We start from the raw sequence: 20,879 nt of genomic DNA, 5'->3' as shown, positions 1-20,879 counted from the left end.
TTTGTCGGGGAGTGTCCAGCGGTGGAGGTTATAGCTGGGGGAGAGACTAGCCCTTCCCTGCTTGATACAGGATCCCAGTTAACCTTTTTTAGTAAAGCTTTTTTTAAATCATTTTAAATATCAGCCAGAAGGAAGGACGAGCTTTAACTAGATAAAATATAAAGCAGCCAATGGCCTGCGCATTCCTTATGAATTTTAAAGTTGGGGATCGCGATTCCTCAGCCAGAAGTTCGGATTGATGATTGTATGGGTCCTGAACAGCTGCCTTTAAATTGAGTACTTCAAGGCCTGTACTGTGTAGCGAGATGGTTTGTGTCTCAATGTGTTCACCTAGCATTGTCCTGCTGACAAGATGTGATTATCGCAACTGTTCTCTTCTCTCTCACATATCTTTCTCTCTCTGAATGATGTGTTTTCCTGTCTCATCTCATGTGTATATTAATGGTGTGATGTGAGTCACCCCTGTGTTCAAGTGTAGTCTGTCCGTCTGTCCTCTTGCCAGGTCTCCACGGTAATGTTGGCCATCACCTGGATGCTGTTTGGCATCCTCCTCATCACATTCTTTATACAGTGCATCCGGAAAGTAATTCACACCCCTTGACTTTCCCCACATTTTGTTATGTTACAGCCTTATTCCAAAATGGATTAAATTCCTTTTTTTCCTCATCAATCTACACAAAATACCCCATAATGACAAAGTGAAAAAGGTTTTGTAGAAATTTTTGCAAATTTATTAAAAATAAAAAAACTGAAATATTGCATGTACATACGTATTCACACCCTTTGCTATGACACTCAAAATTGAGCTCAGGTTCATCCTGTTTCCACTGATTATCTTTGAGATGTTTCTACATCTTGATTGGAGTCCACCTGTAGTAAATTTAATTGATCGGACATGATTTGGAAAGGCAAACACCTGTCTATATAAGGTCCCACTGTTGACAGTGCATGTCAGAACAGAAACCAAGCCATGAAGTCAAAGGAATTGTCTGTGGACCTCCAAGACAGGATTGTATCATGGCACAGATCTGGGGAAGGGTACAAAAAATGTCTACAGCTTTGAAGGTCCCGTCGAGCACAGTGTTCTCCATCATTTGTAAATGGAAGAAGTTTGGATCCACCAGGACTCTTCCAAGAGCTGGCCGCCCAGCCAAACTGAGCAATCGCGGGAGAAGGGCCTTGGTCAGGGAGGTGACCAAGAACCCGATGGTCACTTTGACAGAGCTCCAGTGTTCCTCTGTGGAGATGGGAGAACCTTCCAGAAGGACAACCATCTCTGCAGCACTCCACCTATCAGGCCTTTATGGTAGAGTGGCCAGACGGAAGCCTCTGCTCAGTAAAAGGCACATGACAGCCTGCTTGGAATTTGCCAGAAAGCATCTAAAGGACTCTCAGACCATGAGAAACAAGATTCTCTGGTCTGATGAAACAAGATTGAACTCTTTGGCCTGAATGCAAAATGGCACGTCTGGAGGAAACCGGGCACCTCTCATCACCTTGCTAATACCATCCCTACAGTGAAGCATGGTGGTGGCAGCATCATGCTGTGGGGATGTTTTTCAGCGGCAGGAACTGGGAGACTAGTCATAATTGAGGGAAAGATGAATGGAGCAAAGTACTGAGAGATCCTTGATGTAAACCTGCTCCAGAGTGTTCAGGACCTCAGACTGGTGCGAAGGTTTACCTTTCAACACGACAATGACCCTAAGCACACAGCCAAGACAACGAAGGAGTGGCTTCAGGACAAATCTGTGAATGTCCTTGAATGGCTCAGCCACAGCCCAGACTTGAACCCCATTGAACATCTCTGGAAAGACCTGAAAATAGCTGTGCGGCGGTGCTCTCCATCTAACCTTACAGAGCTCAAGAGGATCTGCAGAGAAGAATGGGAGAAATACCCCAAATATAGGTGTGCCAAGCTTGTAGCTTCGTACCCAAGAAGACTTGAGGCTGTAATCGCTGCCAAGGGTGCCTCAACCAAGTACTGAGTAAAGGGTGTGAATACGTATGTACATGCAATATTTCAGTTTTTTTTATTTTTAATACATTTGCAAAAATTTCTACAAAACCTTTTTCGCTTTGTCATTATGGGGTATTGCATGTAGATTGATGAGAAAAAAAAGGAATTTAATCCATTTTGGAATAAGGCTGTAACATAACAAAATGTGAGGAAAGTGAAGGGGCGTGAATACTTTCCGGATGCACTGTATATCCTATAAATTAATAACATTTTGTTATCCTCTTTCAGTGTTATATCCTTCTCTATCTCTGAAGTGTGACTAATGTCTTGTCGTTTCTCCCACATATGTGAATGGTGTGAAGTGAGTCTCCCCTGTGTGCAAGGTTAGTCTGTCCTCCTGCCCGATCTACATGGTGATTGTGGTCGCATGGCTCAGGTCCTCGTCTTGGTTAAGAAAAAATCAGGAGCCTGGAGATTTTGCACACACTACCAGTGCTTGAATGCCCTCACCCACAAGGATGCCTCACCCACATTGAATTAAGCAGGGTGGTAGTCGACCCTGAACCTCGCCAGCGGCTACTGGCAGGTGGAGACGGACCCCGCAGACCGGGAGAAAACTGTATTCAATACTCCCCTAAGGTTGTATGAGTTTGAAAGGATGCCTTTTGGACTCTGCAACTTTCCAGAGCCTGATGCAGCGCTGTCTTGGGTCTCAGGTAAATGACTCCCTGCTTATACACCTTGATGATATGTTTGCTTGTACATTCTGGGACCTTTGATATGCACCAAACACATTTGGAAAGAGTGTTTCAGAAACTCCATGAGCATGGATTGAAACTGCAGCCCAAGAAGTGCACCCTTTTTCAGAGTGAGGTGAGCTACTTGGGCCATCTGGTCAGCCGGCGGGGAGAAGCTCTACATCCTGAAAAGGTCAAGGCAGTGCAGAACTGGTCACCCCCTCCACAGTAATGCAGAAAAGTAAAGAAGAAAAGTTTGACTGCTACTACTCAGTCTACTAGTAGACTGAGTAGTAGCAGTCAACATATCTGTCTACAGCCTCCAGATATCACTCTTGGAACCAAAGTTTGCCAACAATTAAAGGGCTCCATAGATAGTGTTTGCAAGCAATTAAAGGGCTCCATAGACTGTTTTTCCCCACTCCAACTATTTGTTAAATCTTGGCTGTAGTAATAAACTACTTTTTAATATCTGAAACTAATTTTCTATGTGCCTGAATACCAGAGAAACAAACAAACCTGTTACATTGTAGTATCTATTTTCATATTGTCCAATTGTGGCTACTCAAGATTGTCAATAGGCAATCCAATAACCAGAGGAAGTTGAGAGGGGGGAGCAGCTTTTTTTTTGTTGTAAACTATTATTGATGTTGAAATTTAATTTGGATTAAAGATTATGAATAATCATCTTGAGTATGGGGGCAGCACGGTGGCGCAGTGGTTGGCGCGGCCGCGTCACAGCAAGAAGGTCCTGGGTTCGAACCCCGGGGTAGTCCAACCTTGGTGGGTCATCCCAGGTCGTCCTCTGTGTGGAGTTTCCATGTTCTCCCCGTGTCTGTGTGGGTTTCCCCCAGGGGCTCCGGTTTCCTCCCACAGTCCAAAGACATGTAAGTCAGGTGAATTGGCTGTACTAAATTGTCCCTAGGAATGAATGTGTGTGCGTGTCGGCTCTGAGATGGCCTGGCGGTCTGTCCAGGGTGTCCCCCCACCTACCGCCCAATGACTGCTGGAATAGGCTCCAGCATCCCCATGACCCTGAGAGTGCAGGATAGGCGGTTAAGATAATGGATGGATGGATCTTGAGTATGGCTAAATGTCTGATGGAGCTTTGAAATAATCAAACTTTAAGCTTTCTGCAAGAAATGCAGTTAAAGTTATGCAACTAAACACAAGAGTGGGAACATTTTACTTTAAATATTTAAACATGGGGCGTCCAGGTAGCGTAGCCATCTATTCTGTTGCCTACCAACACGGGGATCTTGGTTTGAATCCCTGCGTTGCCTTGGGCTTCGTCGGGTGTTCCTACAGACATAATTGGCCATGTCTGCGGGTGGGAAGCTGGATGTGGGTATGTGTCCCGGTCATTGCACTAGTGCCTCCTCTGGTAGGTTGGGGAGCCTGTTTGGGAGGGACGGAAATAGCGTGATCCTCCGATGCACTACGTCCCCCTGGCGAAACTCTTCACTGTCAGGTGAAAAGAAGTGGCTGACGACTCCACATGTATCGGAGGAAGCATGTGGTAGTGTACAGCCCTCCCCAGATAGGCAGAGGGGGTGTAGCAGCGACTGGGAAGGCTTGGAAGAGTGGGGTAATTGGCCAGATACATAAAAACTCTAAGGGATTGATAACTGGGTCAAGAGTTTTGGACAAATGCTTGCAATGTCCATGTCTGCCATATATGCAACAAGTTCATTTATTTTGAGCTTACCACTTGCACCATAATACATATGTAGAATCAAAACCATTTCCAGAAAACAGAATAAAGTTGTATACTCAATCCAACATGTTCATCCGAGCATGGTCAAAAAACTGTTTGCTTCTCCAGTCAGCAGCACCCGTTCGTTCCCATTACCCTGAGATTCCAGTACAATACCTGTGGCTGCACCTATGCCCGCTTCCCCAAGTACATAAAAGTGAACAACAAAATAAAATGGCTCCTACCTATTCAGCAAGATTTACAGCCTATTTGCAATAAACAAAAAATGTTCTGTAATTATAAATTTTATAATTCCAGGACAAAATATCACATTTAAGTTCATACAGTGCAGATATATTAACTGAATGGGGAAAAAAATCAACTGGAAATATCAAGTCAGGGTACGTTAGACAGCTAGAAAACACTTCCCACCTTGTTTCTTATTTCAATTGCATCCTGTTTGCTGATATCCAGTGATAGTATAGCATCCCGGGCTCCCACAAACAGCGTGTTTCCATCCTCACTCAGCAGCAGTGTGGTAGTGTTGCTGATACTGGGGCTGCTGAAGTGGGTCAGAGGCCTCCAGGCGGAACCTGTTGATGTAGAGCAGATAACACTTGTAAACAGATGTATCAGTAGTCAACTCAAAACACAGGTAAGCAGTTTGATCAGTGTGTGAGGTTGTTGCTGTATAGCTGCCTTTGCTCTTCTTTGTATCCTTCTAATTATTTCTAGTCTCAAAAGTAAAGAAATATTGCAAGTGTGAACTGCACATTCCTCTGAACAAGGTTTACAAAATAAGAAGGCAATATGGGGAAAAAGATGAGTTATTTATTTATTAGATTTATCTATAGACCAGGCATCTTAAAAGCCATTATACTGGAGACTTCTGGTGGTGTGATGAGTAGAAGATATTGAGCTCCCAGGCAATTGCTCAATAACTCAATAAAACAATGGTGCTTTTGTATCTACATCACCTATTTTGTTCCAGTTGGGAACAAATAATCATACAGTGTATCCGGAAAGTATTCACGCCCCTTCACTTTCCCCAAATTTTGTTATGTCACAGCCTTATTCCAAAATGGATTAAATTCCCTTTTTTCTCATCAATCTACATATAATACCCCATAATGACAAATTGAAAAAGGTTTTGTAGAAATTTTTGCAAATTTATTAAAAATACAAAAACTGAAATATTGCATGTACATAGTAAGTATTCACACCCTTTACTCAGTACTTGGTTGAGGCACCCTTGGCAGCGATTACAGCCTCAAGTCTTCTTGGGTATGAAGCTACAAGCTTGGCACACCTATGTTTGGGGTATTTCTCCCATTCTTCTCTGCAGATCCTCTCGAGCTCTGTAAGGTTAGATGGGGAGTGTCGCTGCACAGCTATTTTCAGGTCTTTCCAGAGATGTTCAATGGGGTTCAAGTCTGGGCTCTGGCTGGGCCACTCAAGGACATTCACAGACTTGTCCTGACGCCACTCCTTCGTTGTCTTGGCTGTGTGCTTAGGGTCGTTGTTGTGTTGAAAGGTAAACCTTCGCCCCAGTCTGAGGTCCTGAGCGCTCTGGAGCAGGTTTTCATCAAGGATCTCTCTGTACTTTGCTCCATTCATCTTTCTCCCAGTTCCTGCCGCTGAAAAACATCCCCACAGCATGATGCTGCCACCACCATGCTTCACTGTAGGGATGGTATTAGCAAGGTGATGAGAGGTGCCCGGTTTCCTCCAGACGTGACGTTTGGCATTCAGGCCAAAGAGTTCAATCTTGGTTTCATCAGACCAGAGAATCTTGTTTCTCATGGTCTGAGAGTCCTTTAGGTGCTTTCTGGCAAACTCCAAGCGGGCTGTCATGTGCCTTTTACTGAGCAGAGGCTTCCGTCTGGCCACTCTACCATAAAGGCCTGATAGGTGGAGTGCTGCAGAGATGGTTGTCCTTCTGGAAGGTTCTCCCATCTCCACAGAGGAATGCTGGAGCTCTGTCAGAGTGACCATCGGGTTCTTGGTCAACTCCCTGACCAAGGCCCTTCTCCCCCGATTGCTCAGTTTGGCTGGGCGGCCAGCTCTAGGAAGAGTCCTGGTGGATCCAAACTTCTTCCATTTACGAATGATGGAGACCACTGTGCTCTTCGGGACCTTCAAAGCTGTAGAATTTTTTTTTTAATCCTTCCCCAGATCTGTGCCTCAATACAATCCTGTCTCGGAGGTCCACAGACAATTCCTTTGACTTCATGGCTTGGTTTCTGCTCTGACATGCACTGTCAACAGTGGGACCTTATATAGACGGGTGTGTGCCTTTCCAAATCATGTCCGATCAATTGAATTTACTACAGGTGGACTCCAATCAAGATGTAGAAACATCTCAAGGATGATCAGTGGAAACAGGATGAACCTGAGCTCAATTTTGAGTGTCATAGCAAAGGGTGTGAATACTTATGTACATGCAATATTTCCGTTTTTTATTTTTAATAAATTTGCAAAAATTTCTACAAAACCTTTTTCACTTTGTCATTATGGGGTATTGTATGTAAATTGATGAGAAAAAAAAAGAATTTAATCCATTTTGGAATAAGGCTGTAACATAACAAAATGTGGGGAAAGTGAAGGAGTGTGAATACTTTCCGGATGCACTTTATATATATATATATATATATATATATATATTTACTACATCTTTTTGAGTACTACATTATAACTACACACTATGCTTACTACACATGTTAAGGGTGCTAACACGATGGCTAACACTGACCAAGTTAACTCCCCAGCGTCAGACAACACTATTCTCAGTGCTGTTGAATCACTTCCAGCTGATATAGCATCTGAGCTGACATAGAGTCCTGATGCAAGTTCAATAATCCAGGTAAGAACACCAAAGAAGGGGCATCCAGGTAGCATAGCGGTCTATTCCATTGCCTACCAACAAGGGGATCACCGGTTCGAATCCCAGTGTTACCTCCGGCTTGGTCGGGCGTCCCTACAGACACAATTGGCTGTGTCTGCAGGTGGGTAGCTGGATGTGGGTATGTGTCCTGGTCGCTGCACTAGCTCCTCCTCTGTTCGGTCGGGGCGCCTATTCGAGGGGGACGGGGAACTGGGGGGAATAGTGTGATCCTCCCACGTGCTACGTCCCCCTGGTGAAACTCCTCACTGTCAGGTGAAAAGAAGCGGCTGGTGACTCCACGTGTATCGCAGGAGGCAGTCTGTAGCCCTCCCCGGATCGGCAGAGGGGGTGGAGCAGTGACCAGGATGACTTGGAAGAGTGGGGTAATTGGCCAAGTACAACTGGGGAGAAAAAAGGGTGAAAAAAATCCGGAAAAAAAAAACAAAAAAAAAACGAAAAGTTGAAACCGCAGTCCAAATTAGGGTAAAGCTGTCCAAGCAATTATCAAACTCACATTACTTTTTGTTAGTGAGATGTGGGGTTTAAACACAATCTTAATTTCCAAATAGGAAAAAGCATCTAGCAGAGGCCCTGCATGGAGAGTCCTGTTAACTATGCTAGGGGTACAGAGGAAAGCTCCACATACTGCATGTAGGACAGAATAAGGTCAATATCCCTTTTACGATGCCATTCAAAACCAAGCCCTCGGGTTCTGGCCGCACCTGAAAACAAGCAACCCCAACTCATGCATTACCTTGCTTTAAAAAGCAAGGAGGCAGACATAAATAGATGACCCCTCAGTCCACTTGTCCTGAGACTCAGCAACTTCACACCCAGCAATATTACAAATGTCGAGGAGCTCTAGGACAACTTTAGACAAGCCTACTTTTCTTTATTCATTCTACTTGGAAAATAACAAGTGTTTGTAAATGTTAATGAAAAGGCAAAAATCTGACTCGCCATCAGAAGTGACCCTGTTGGAGTCTCCTTGACATGCCCACTATACTGGCATCAAACAGAGTAAGCTTTTGTGTCCCCTCTCCCCATCAGTGGCAGCTACCTTTCACCAGTGAGCAGCAATTTTTTTGGCCTCAAATTTGATGTACAACCAATTTTAACTCACTTACAGTGCAGGCTCAGATGGCGACAGGAATGGGTGCAAGTCCATGAGTACAGAGATAGCATCCAGCACTTTACCTGTGTCCCTATCCACATGGTCAGTGGTTGTGTCAGGAAGAACATCGAATGTAAACTTTTGCCAAATCAGTATGCAGATAGACAAGACCATACCGGATCAGTTGAGGCCCACATTATGAAAGGCCAGCATTGGTGCTGTGCCCTCACAGGGTACCGATGGAAACTGTAAAATCTGCTGTGGCGACCCCTGAGAAACAGGGGAAAAGCTGCAGGAAGAAGGCAGTGCAGGGCTAAGACCTGACCGCGTTGACTTTTTCCAATAATTTACCACTACTGTGCATGAGATCTCTTGGTTAATTGAATACATTCAAGCTATTTAAAACACTCCGTGATTTCTGCCTCTTTCTTTTCAGTTTTCCGTGATTGTCTACAACTTTGCCGTGATTGCTCCATGACTTTAGTCAATATTTTCCGTGACAAACACCCAGCCTTAGCTATAACTGACTGCTGTTTTGATATAACTGACTGCCGTTTTGCTATATCTGTGCATTTTAACTTCTGGAGTGATTCTGAATTGCTGGTTCATCTAGAATAGAGTAGGTTTCATCTTTCTCGCTCAACAAGTTGCTATTAGTCTTATTCCACTGCTTGAGTATTAGTCCTTTTCTCTGTAGGACTTCTGCTGGTTTCTAGTGGGATCGTATTCTAGTTGTAGCTGTCTTATTCTAGCTGTAGCTGTTTTTCACCTAGCGTGTCCTTAAATATTTCTTGTTGCCTAGCTGTTTTGACTTAGTTATCCTTTTAGATTATAAATATATTCATTGGTAGCTTGCTATTTGCAGTTTTAATAGTTTTGTGTGAGGTTTGATAGACTTTTACATAAGTGACCAGTTTCTGGGCAATAGGCCTATTTTCAGTTTAGCTCTTTGGCCAATTGGGTGTTAAGTTGCCAGGGTGTGGCCTGCACTCCTGGCAGACAATTAGCAATCAGCATTCTTTAAATCACTGCTTCCAAGCGTAGCATCAGGCAAACAAGCCGAGGGAAAACAAGTCTAGGTTGAACGAAGGCTAGAGTGAACAAAGGCAAGCAAGAGTTTTTCAAGCCAAGACTTCGTCAAGCAAGGACTGCTCTTTTTGGATCCGGTCAGTCATCTGTATTTTGTGTACCTAGTATAGACTATGTGTTTCCTTCGCATTCCTTCGCATAGATGTTGGGTCACTCCTAGGCGCTGTGACCCTACCAATGTCATCTATCCCACTCTCTCTACTCACGTTGAGCAAGTGGTGACGGGAGGGCTCTGGAATTGCCAGTCTGTGGTGCCAAAAGCTGAGTTTATCTCAGGCTATGCATCCTTGCTCTCCCTCAACTTTCTTGCTCTGAGACCTGGATCACGCCAGAAAACACTACCACACCCGCAGCTCTGTCTGATGTGTACTCTTTTTCTCACACTCCCAGAGCTGGGAGGCGGGGTGGTGGTACTGGCCTGCTAATCTTCCCGAAATGGAAATACTCTGTTTCCATTCCACAATTTTCTCCGCCCTCTTTTGAATTTCATGGTGTTACTGTCGCTTATCCAGTCAAACTTAACCATTGTGGTTGTGTACTGCCCACCAGGCCCACTTGGTGAGTTTCTGGAGGAGCTTGACATACTTGTCTTGCACTTCCCTGTTGATGACTCTGCACTTATCCTTCTCGGTGACTTCAGCATCCACACTGACAAGCTAGATCCTCTTCTCTCTTTCTTCTCCTACTTTGCCCTTCACCTCTCAGCCTCCCCTCCTACCCACAACGCCGGCAACCAGCTGGACCTTATCTTTACTAGACACTGTCCTATTTCCAATCCCCTCCAGCTCTCTGACCACTATTTCATGTCTTACTCTCTCTCCTTCTCTTCTCCCCCCTCAGCCCCTCCCCTTACCCACATGGTTTCCACGCGTAGGCACCTCCATTCTCTGCCACTGATCTTTCTTCCTCTGTTACCTCTATCCTCCGTATACCTGAATATTTCTCTCTCCTACCCCCTGACACTGCTACAGATCTTCTCTCTACCCTCTCCTCTTCTCTGGACAATCTCTGTCCCCTCACCTCCAGGCCTGCACGCCGAACTCCACCTGCCTCTTGGCTGTCCGATTCAGTACGTACTGACAGACGGAGTCTAAGAGTGGCAGAGCACAAATGGAGAAAAGGCAAACTCCCAGAAGACCTTCTTAACTTCCAATCTCTTCTTTCCACTTTGTCCTCCTCCCTTTCTGGTGTTAAAGCTGCCTTCTATCGCTGTAAAATCCTATCCTCTGTCTCTAATCCTAAGAAACTCTGAAACCTCCTCGTCTTCAACCCCCACCTACTTCCTCTCTTCTCTCTGATGACTTCGCTAACTTCTTTGACAAGAAGGTAAACAACATTAGATTCTCCTTTTCTCACCACCTGGTTAGCGCTCCTTGCACTAGCCCACCCTCTGCACCCTCCCTCACCTGTCCATGTCCCACCCTATCCCACTTCGCTCCCCTCTCCCCTGATGAGGTCCTCAACCTCATCACATCCAGTCGCCCCACTACATGCGCCCTTGACCCGGTCCCCTCCCCTCTTCTTCAGTCTAGCACCTGAACTCCTTCCCTTTCTAACCCACCTCAACACCTCCCTCCAGGCAGGATGTTTTCAATCTGCCTTCAAGACTGCTAGTCACCCCCCTTGTCAAGAAACCATCACTTAACCCCTCTGACTTCAAAAACTAAAGACTGGTTTCCCTTCTACCCTTTCTATCCAAAACTCTCGAACGTGCTGTCTTTAACCAACTTTCTTCAAACCTCTACCAGAACAGCCTCCTGGACCCCAAGCAGTCTGGGTTCACGGTGGGTCACTTGACAGAGTCGGCCCTCCTTGCAGTGACAGAATCGCTGCATGCTGCAAGAGCAAACTCTCTCTTTTTTGCCCTGATACTCCTGGACCTGTCAGCTGTGTTCGACACAGTGAACCACCAAATCCTCTTCTCTACCCTCGAGGGGCTGGGTGTCACAGGCTCTGCACTCTCAATGTTTGCATCCTACCTGACGGGTCGCTCCTACCGGGTGACATGGAGGGGATCTATGTCAGAGCCTCACAGACTGACTACAGGCGTTCCACAAGGTTCAGTTCTGGGTCCTCTCCTTTTCTCCCTGTACACGACATCCCTGGGTTCTGTTATTCGCTCACATGACTTCTCTTACCATTGTTATGCCGATGACACCCAGCTGATCTTGCTCTTTCCAATCTCTGACACACAAGTAGAGACCCGCATTGCTGTGTGCTTGACTGACATCTCGGAGTGGATGGTGACACAAGTTCAATCTGGACAAGACAGAGCTGATGTTCCTCCCGGGGAAAGGTTGCCCGCACCAAGACCTGGCCATCACCATTGACAACACCGTGGTGATGCCAACTCGGACTGCAAAGAATCTCGGTGTGATCATGGATGATCATCTGTCATTTGCTGCAAACGTTGCATCAGTTGCTCGCTCCTGCAGATTTCTCCTCTATAACATCAGGAGGATTCGCCCATTCCTCACCGACGAGATGGCACGGGTGCTAATCCAGGCTCTGGTCATCTCCCGGCTGGCCTACGGCAACTCTCTTCTTGCTGATGCCCCGGCGTCGGCCATCAGACCTCTGGAGCTTGTTCAGAAAGATGCAACTCATCTGGTGTTCAACCGTCTTAAGTTCTCCCACACAACTCCCTTTCTCATGGCCCTACACTGGCTCCCAGTAGCTGCTTGCATCCAATTTAAGACTCTGGTGCTAGCCTACAGGGCAGTGAAAAGAACAGCTCCTTCCTATCCTCAAGCCCTACACTTCCACCCGACCAATTCGCTGTGCTGCCTCGGGACGCCTGGTTGCCCCATCGTTCAGAGGCCCCTGTTGCTGATCGATACGGCTGCGGGTCGATCAGCAGAATCGAATGAACTCTCTACTGATGTCAGGGCAGTGGAGTCGCTGCACAGGTTGAAAACTCACCTCATCAGGAACTACTACCCTCTTACTTGCTCTTATTGTATTCACTCATTTAAAAAAAAATCTTTCTTGCACTTTTACTTTAATGCTCTTTCACACTGATGTTGCTCTTAGATGCTTGTTTAGAGAGAAGATGCACTTATGACCTCTGATTTGTAGTTCTGATTTCCTACGTTAAATGCACTTATTGTAAGTCACTTTGGATAAAAGCGTCAGCTAAATGACTAATGTAATATAGCACTTATAAAGGGAAAGTGCACAGGATATGGTGTATGCATGAATGTATGCGTATGTTTGAATGTACACTTTTTCCTGTTCGGTGCATATGCAAGTTTTGAGTGTTGATCCTTCACTAAAAAGATATGTAGGCAAGGTGAATTGGATTCACTAAATTTTCCTTAGGTGAGAATGTGAGAGGTTATATGTCTGTGTTCAACCTGTGATGGACTGGCACCCAGTTAAGGGGTTGATCCAGTCTTGCGGCCCATGCATGCTGGGAGAGGCTCAAGCACCCCCTGGGACCATGACCAAGATAAGTTGGCATAGATGATAGACGGAAGGATGGATGGATTCATGTTGCAATGACCACCACAGTTTAATGGAGTATTTTGCCATATATCTTTAGATAACAATTTCATAAACTAAACTGTAAATAGGCAAACATTCTCCAGAATCACTTGATGATGGTAGTAATTTTTCTCATTATTCGAATCATCATTTTCAATCATATTCTTGCTAATAAAAAAGAAATTATTCCGTTTTTATTGGATGCATGCAATTCTGTGCTCACTCAATCTCTGGTAGGTAAGTAGTTCTTTAGCTTGATGTCCTGCCCTCAAAAAATGATACCATGCTGCCTGGCCTTTTTTTATTTTCTTTTTTTTTGCTCACTTTAGTGGAACCTTTTTGTGTCACCTTCCCCTAGTGTTGGGGTATCTATGCTGGTGATCCTGGGTTTGGTATCTGCAGTGTCTCAATCTGGGTTCATGAAGTATCCTATACCCAAGATCCTTCAGGAAATCTGGTTACAGGTTCACTCAGATTCTAGGTTCATCTTTCACTCGGACTGGTAAGGAGATTGGTAGTGGGAGACAGAATACCTCCAATCCAAACAAACATACACGTGACCACTGATTTTGAAGAATAAGGGAAATATATTTACAAAGGTAACAGAAAACATGAAGACAAAAACAGCAAGTTCCTTTGAACAAGGTTTGTCTTGGACCCTTGGGCCCAAGAACCAAAAAAACATAACCCAAGTACTCGGGGGGGGGGGGGGGGTACCAAAATAAAAAAATTGCTCTCCATTTGGTGTGCTTTACTTGTTCCTACCTCCTCCTGGAGTTACAAAAAACGTCCCTGAGCAGCAGTGTCTGATGAGATGATGGCATCCAGAAACAGTGATGATGAAGCAGCTCCTCGGTAGACTCGTCCGTCAAAAGCCAAAGTCGGTCCGCGGTGGTGTAGCGGTCTAAGCATCGGCTTTGTGTCGATGCAGTTGCCCACTGGGGATCGGGGTTCGCGCCCCGGTCTCGTCAGATCCGACTATGGCCGGACTCGATGAAGCAGCAATAATCGGCAACACTGTCTTCGGGAGGGGGAGTTCCGGCAAGACGGCGGAGGGAACGGCCGCAGCATAAACAGCTCACGTAACAAACCCTGAAACCGACAAACTTGGACAAAAAACTCACAGGAAACTTTCTCTGTTTGCGGTGGAATCTATCGGAGTCGCTCTTAGAACTGAGTAGGTCATTTCGGTCACTTTCTAAAGCACACTCTAAACTAAAAATGGCTAAAGCTAACGCGAAGCTAAAGGCTCTCCAAATGCACGACTACTGCGGTCCAGAGAACATGGAGACAAACGCCAAAGATACAAAAACACCCTTACATCTCCTGCTAAGCCGCCAGGTCCTTAGGAAAACACCCTTACACCTCCTGCTAAGCCGCCAGGTCCTCAGGAAAACACCCTTACACCTCCTGCTAAGCCGCCAGGTCCTCAGAAAAAACAAAAAGGAGACGAGGCCACAACTACTGGAGCCCATGCCGAGGATACCTCGAATGCTGCTATCTTAGCTGCCACCGGACTCTCCGCAACATGATGGAGGATTTCAAGACGGAGTTGAAACAAAACACACTGACCATTGCTAACATCGCAAAAGCGGTCGAGTTTAACTCGGCCGAAATCAAAGAGTGCAAGGTTAAAAACAGAGTTGGATGAAGAAATAAAACAACTTCGTGTGAAGAACACAGAGGTGGACAAGAGAGCTACAGAGGTGGAAAAGAGAGCTGCAGAACTGGAGCGCTACAAGAGAAGATGGAACTTAAGACTTAACGGCCTGAAAGAAGAAAAGGAGGAGAATACACGACAGCTCGTCGCTGAAATCATCGGGAAGATTGTTCCACACTGGAAGGAGAAGATGGATCTCATCCTGGACTCTGTGCACCGTCTGGGGCCGAACAACAACAGCCGCCCTCGTCAGATCATCATGCAGTTCACTGGACAGCTGTACAGGGATGAACTCTGGCGAACCACCAAACTTCACCCAGTCTGCAAGAATCTCAACGTCCGCTTCGCAGAAGATCTCACCAAAGAAGACAGGGAGGCACGGCAAGCTGTTTGGCCGAAAGTTGAGCAAGCAAGGAGGGCAGGTCTGAAGACTGTTTTCCGTGGCCCATATGCGTTCATTAACGGTCAGAGAGTCACACCATAGACCTAAATAACCTGGAATGTTGATTCCTAAAACAAGTGAGTTATAAATAGAAAAAATGCTCAGGGTTTTGTCACACAAAGTTCAGTAACTACTAGCAGATAAAACATTTTTCTTGTTCTTTAACAGTTCAGTTAATTATCTCTGTGTTTTTTGTGTTCTATGTTTAGTCTAAAAAATGATATATCTCTCATTTCTGTTAATGCGAGGGGTCTAAGACACATGACAAAAGGAAAAGCTTCTACTTATTCTGTAAAGGGAAAAATGCAAATGTTGTTTTTCTACAAGAAACTCACTCCAAGATTGAGGATACTTTATTTTGGTCTAAACAATGGGGAGATGACGCTTTTTTCAGCCATGGCACTTCAAGATCAGCAGGGGTTGCCATCCTCCTAAAAAACCTCAGAGGTCAGGTTATATCCCACAAGGCAGATGAACATGGCCACTGGTTGATTCTTATCCTAAACATAGATGAATTGAAATTCATCCTGATTTATGTTTATGGCTACAACAATAGCACAGAAAACAGAAGACTAATTTGAACAAATAAGCTTACTACTAGACAACTTAAAATTATCATACTCAACTGACTGTCTTTGTCTTTGTTCCCCACATCATGAAACACTTGGAGACCTCCGAAAGAGTTGATGTGGTGTGGGATACTTACATCACCAGCAGCATAAAAGAGTCAACAAGGGAGAAGTGAGGCAAAGGGATATGACGGAAGGTGGCTGGTCAGAACAAGCTGCCATGGAATTGGCCAGATTTCCTGCGTGATCCCATGAACAAGCAGGAACTCTTTGCCTTATTCTCCACGAAGATTGCATCCACTGTGTGGCCAGAGGGCAAGCTAGTCTTCATTACATCCAGCATCAGAGTGGTCGGCACAGACACCAGCCACTCCATGCTGCCATGTAACCATGAAGAGGCCAATACCAGGATACTGATTCACTTGCTTGATGCCCTGGGTCATGGCTCTTCTACCTGCTTGGTACGCACTGTGGATACAGATGTTGTCGTTATCCTCATTGGCAAGTTCCATGCCCTGCTCACCAAGTATCCAGCTGCAGACATCTGGGTCGCTTTTGGCACTGGCAATAATTACACATATCTTCATATAAATACCATCAGCCATGCTCTGGGCAAAGACAAGTCCACAACACTTCCCATCTTCCACTGTTACACAGGCTGTGACACAACCTCAGCATTCTGTGGTAAGGGGAAGAAGTCAGCATGGGTGGCTTGGAATTCCTACCCCGAGGTCACGCAGGCCTTCAACTACATGGCAGCGAATCCAAACACTCCCGTGACCATAGATGCCTAACACTTTCGACTTCTGGAGCGCTACAAAGTTGTCCTTTATGACAAGACGAGTGATTTGGAATCTGTCAATGAAGCACGGAGAGAGTTGTTCTGCTAGAAGAACAAAACGATGGAACACATTCCACCAATGCAAGATTCACTGCTGCAGCACGTGAAGCAAGTTGCTTACCAATCTGGGGTCTGGGCGACATCTGAACTGGCCCAGCAGCTGACACCCAGTCCAGAAGGATGGGGATGGACACTGGATGGAGACAGCCAGGTCTGGCTTCCTGTGTGGAGCATTCTACCGATGGCGTCAAAAGCCTGCAGTGAACTAGTCAAGTGCAGTTGTCAAAGCACAAGTGGTTGTGGTGCAAGGTGCTCATGCAAGAAGGCACACTGGAATTGCACAGATCTTTGCAGGTGTAAATGTGACATAATTTGAATATACTTTATCTTAGAATATTATATATTATCTTAGTGAAGATAATAAAGTTCAATTCAATTCATGCATGTTGTCAGTTTTTCAGTGTACATGTATATGACCTATATTAATGTATGTCTGACCGTTTAGGAACTGAGTTGAAAATTATGTAAATACATTGTCAGAATGAACATATTTATTTGATCTTGGCACAAATAATCATCTAGTGGTATTCACAATAGCTTTAATGCATTCATTGACCCAGAAAATGTATATTTTGACACCAAGATTGGCCTTGGAAGCTGAGATATTGGCACTTAAAGATTTTACATGGCGTCCAATCCAAGATGGCCGCCATCCGCCATCTTGATGAAGTGGCTCCCATCAAAAATTGAAAGCTATGGTGATGGAGAGCATGTGGACAAAATTTGGTGCTTTTGTCCGGCGTGTCCCCATCCTTCTCAAATCTGCTTCTAAGCCGCCTGACTAGAGAGATGCAGTTGGCGAACGCATTTAGTACGAGGGTGGGTGTTTGAACTAAAATAGGGATCGATTGGCCGCTAAGTTGGGAGAAAAAGGGAAAAATCAGAAATAAATTTAGAAAAAAAAAAGTCAAAGTCAAAGGTTCTCCTAATGCACAAGTGCTTTTGCGAGGTTGGCGCCTCTCTCTACCAGAACATCTCAACTCTATGGACTCTAAACTATCCGATACCTTATTGTCTATGTCTGCAACTACAGGTTCTGTTGTGACATGATCCGTGTTGTCTTGAACATGTGTGTTGTGTTTCGTTCTGGGATATCAATAATCATATAGTCTGGGGCGCTAGTTAATAAGGGGAAATTCTGATTGGAGCTTGTGGCACAAAAGGAGGGATGTCTGTGTTTAACACCCTCGAAGCTGGTTGAGGTTCATCGGAATCTCCTTCCATTTGTATGAAAGGACCTCTGGTGATAATCTCTGGCACTTGTGTCCTGGGATACAGCTCATCCTCATCACTATACAACTTATCCTCCTAACAATCATCATCCTCTTGTGTGTCTTTTGTTGCTTGGTTCTTCAATTCCATTTTCCTTGGCTTACCATTGTGGGAATGATTCTCCTCTATCTCTTTTGCAGGAAGGAACCCACACAGCAAAAGGAGCTCTTTGTGCAATGTGCAATGTGGTCCTTCTCCTGTTTCAGGTCTAACCACATAGACAGGGCTCTCTCCGATCCATTTGACAACAACATCGGTTTTCTGTTCCCACCTGTCTGCGACTTTGTTTCCCTCTGATATTCACATTTTTCACCAAGACCCTATCCCCCTCAAAGAGCTCTGCTGCCCTGACCTTCCCGTCAAACCCAGCTTTGTTCTTCTTACCCATTTTCTGGGAAATGTTTGTAGCTAGTGAGTAGCTCTCTTGTAGGCGTTGACGAAGGCCTTTGACATTCTCTGAGTGGGTCTTGTGGTTTCCCATATCAGGGTGGATTCCAAGGACAAGATCAATTGGCAGTCTGGGCTGCCTCCCAAACATTAGGTCATAAGGCGAGACGCCTGTTGTGTCATTTCACGTGCAATTCCATGCATGGACCAGTGGCTTGACGAAGTCCCTACAGTGGTACTTGTCTTTCTCTTCCAGGGTCCCTAGCATATCCAGGAGTTTCCGGTTAAATCATTCCACTGGGTTCCCACGGGGATGATATGGGGTGGTGCGAACTTTGCCTGCTCCAATCAATGTGCAGAGTTCTCTGTTGGTTTTTGATTCAAAGTATCTGCCCTGGTCGCTGAGCAGGCGACCTAGGAACCCGTAGTAGACAAAGGTTTTCCCACAGGGCTTTTGCAACAGTTCTTGCTTTCTGGGCTTTCGTTGGCACTGCCACAGCAAACTTTGTAAAATGATCTGTCATAACTAGTATGAATCTTGTATCTTGGTTGTCTGGTTCAAGAGATTATCTATCTCTTGAACCAGACAACCAGATTATCGTCTGGTTAGTGGTCCCCCTGGCGAAACTCCTCTCTAACTCTGTACACTTGGAGATATTTTCTGTGTGCTTATGAATATTTCCTTTGGGTGTTCAATTTTCATAACTTACAAGAGAATGGTAAAAGCTGGTTTCAAACCAATAACTTTGTTAATTATTTGATTAAAGGCAGATAATCAAATGAAATGCATATTTCATTTAATTATCTGCCTTTTTCCATTTTCACTCATAGAAATGAAAATTGTGTAAGGATGTATATTTCACTTAACGCTGAGTGTCTGAAAATTGCCAATTGTATGTTCATAACATTCAACAAAAAAAACAACAAACAAAAAAAAAACGGAGGAAAATGATATGGAAATACATTTCTTTTAGTTTCATCCTGCTGTTTTTATTCAAATGAATGGAAATCATTTACATGTACATGTACACTGGACCTTGTGTTGGCCTTTGGTTTAAGTGTATGCATCACTGAAATATGTGATACACGTATATCCGACCATTTGCCTGTGTTATTTACTGTGACGCTGCCTTGTTCTCAGCTTAAATCGCGCGCCCCGGCACGCTCCCTGTGCACAATTAACCCTTCGACGGCGTCTCAGTTTTCTGTTGCTTTTAAAGATTCTATGCTTCACACCCTGGATGACTCTTGTAATCTCAGTGCTGATGACATTACCACTCTTTTTAATTCTACGTGCACCTGACATACTGGACTTGGTTGCTCCTGTTAGAACCAAACGCCCTAAACCAGTGACAGAGCCATGGCTCAACGACACCACCCGCGCTCTTAGATGCACATGTAGACGCACTGAGAGAAAGTGGAAGAGAGACAAACTTCATGTCTCCTTAGGAATTCTAAGAGACTGCTTATCAGAGTACCAGAGAGCCGTTAAATCTGCAAAAACACAGTTTCTATCAAACCTTGTGTCCAACAATTGTCATAGGCCTCAGGTTCTTTTTAATACTATTAACTCTTTTATAAATCCATGTGAGTCGCCTTGCATCGTGACAACGCCCACGCTCTGTGAAGAATTTCTTAAAGTTTTTACAGATAAGATCTCTGCTATTAGGGCCTCACCATCCTCTTCAGCCTCAGATGTGCCCACCCGTCTTAGAGCAGTTTGAGCCCGTGTCCCCCTCCTTTATATCTGAGGTAGTTAACCATTTGAGGCCTTCAGATTGCCCCCTTGACAATATTCCACCCAGACTGTTAAAGGATGTTTTTACCACTGTCTTGTATTGTAAACTTGATAAACACCTCTCTTCTCTCAGGCTGTGTTCCTGCTGCTTTCAAACTTGCTGTAGTACAGCCCCTCATCAAAAACAGCAATCTTGATCCCTCTGTTCTTTCTAATTTTAGGCCAATTTCTAAGCTGTCTTTTCTTTCAAAAGTCTTAGAGAAAGAAGTTTATGTACAATTACAAATGCACCTAGAAATCAATGGCATTTGTGAAAAGTTCCAGTATGGTTTTAAATCACGTCACAGCACTGAAACAGCCCTTTTAAGAGTTTTTAATGATCTTCTTTTAACTTTGGACTCTGGGAACTCTGCTGTTCTTGTGCTTCTGGATGTGACTGCTGCATTTGACATGGTTGACCATAATATTCTTTTATCACGTCTTGAGCTATGTGTAGGCATTAAAGATACTGTCCTAGAATGGTTCAAGTCTTACCTGTGAAATAGAAGCTTTTCTGTCCATATAGACTAATTCTCTTCATCTGTGGCCCCACTTAACTGTGGGGTCCCCCAATGCTCCATTTTGGGCCCCATTCTCTTCTCATTGTATATGCTGCCCTTGGGGTCCATTTTAAAAAAAACATAATATGTCTTTTCATTGTTTTGCTGATGATTTGCACATCTATCTGCCTATAAAAACAAACAGCAGAGATTATATACAGGCTTTGCTGAGTTGTTTAAAGGATGTCAAAACATGGATGGAGTTAAATTTCTTGAAACTAAATCAAAATAAGACTGAAATTATTGTATATGGACAGCCTGATCTGCTGGATGGTTATGATAGTGCTCTTGGCCCTTTAGCTTCCTACAGTCCCTCTTCTGTTAGGAATCTTGGGGTGATTTTTG

General features: G+C 44.6%; 1 protein-coding gene across 1 annotated transcript in view; it reads right to left on the bottom strand.

The window, feature by feature from the left end:
- Positions 1–20,879, bottom strand: part of sema4ab (sema domain, immunoglobulin domain (Ig), transmembrane domain (TM) and short cytoplasmic domain, (semaphorin) 4Ab) — a 375,735-nt gene that overhangs the window by 238,050 nt on the left and 116,806 nt on the right. Inside the window, exon 2 of the mRNA XM_056298286.1 lies at positions 4,826–4,986. Coding sequence (XP_056154261.1) covers positions 4,826–4,986 — 161 coding nt within the window. The remainder of the gene's footprint in view (positions 1–4,825; positions 4,987–20,879) is intronic.

Source organism: Lampris incognitus, chromosome 18, assembly GCF_029633865.1.
Source record: "Lampris incognitus isolate fLamInc1 chromosome 18, fLamInc1.hap2, whole genome shotgun sequence".
NCBI classification, from domain to species: domain Eukaryota; kingdom Metazoa; phylum Chordata; class Actinopteri; order Lampriformes; family Lampridae; genus Lampris; species Lampris incognitus.
This window is presented reverse-complemented; position numbering and strand designations above follow the sequence as displayed.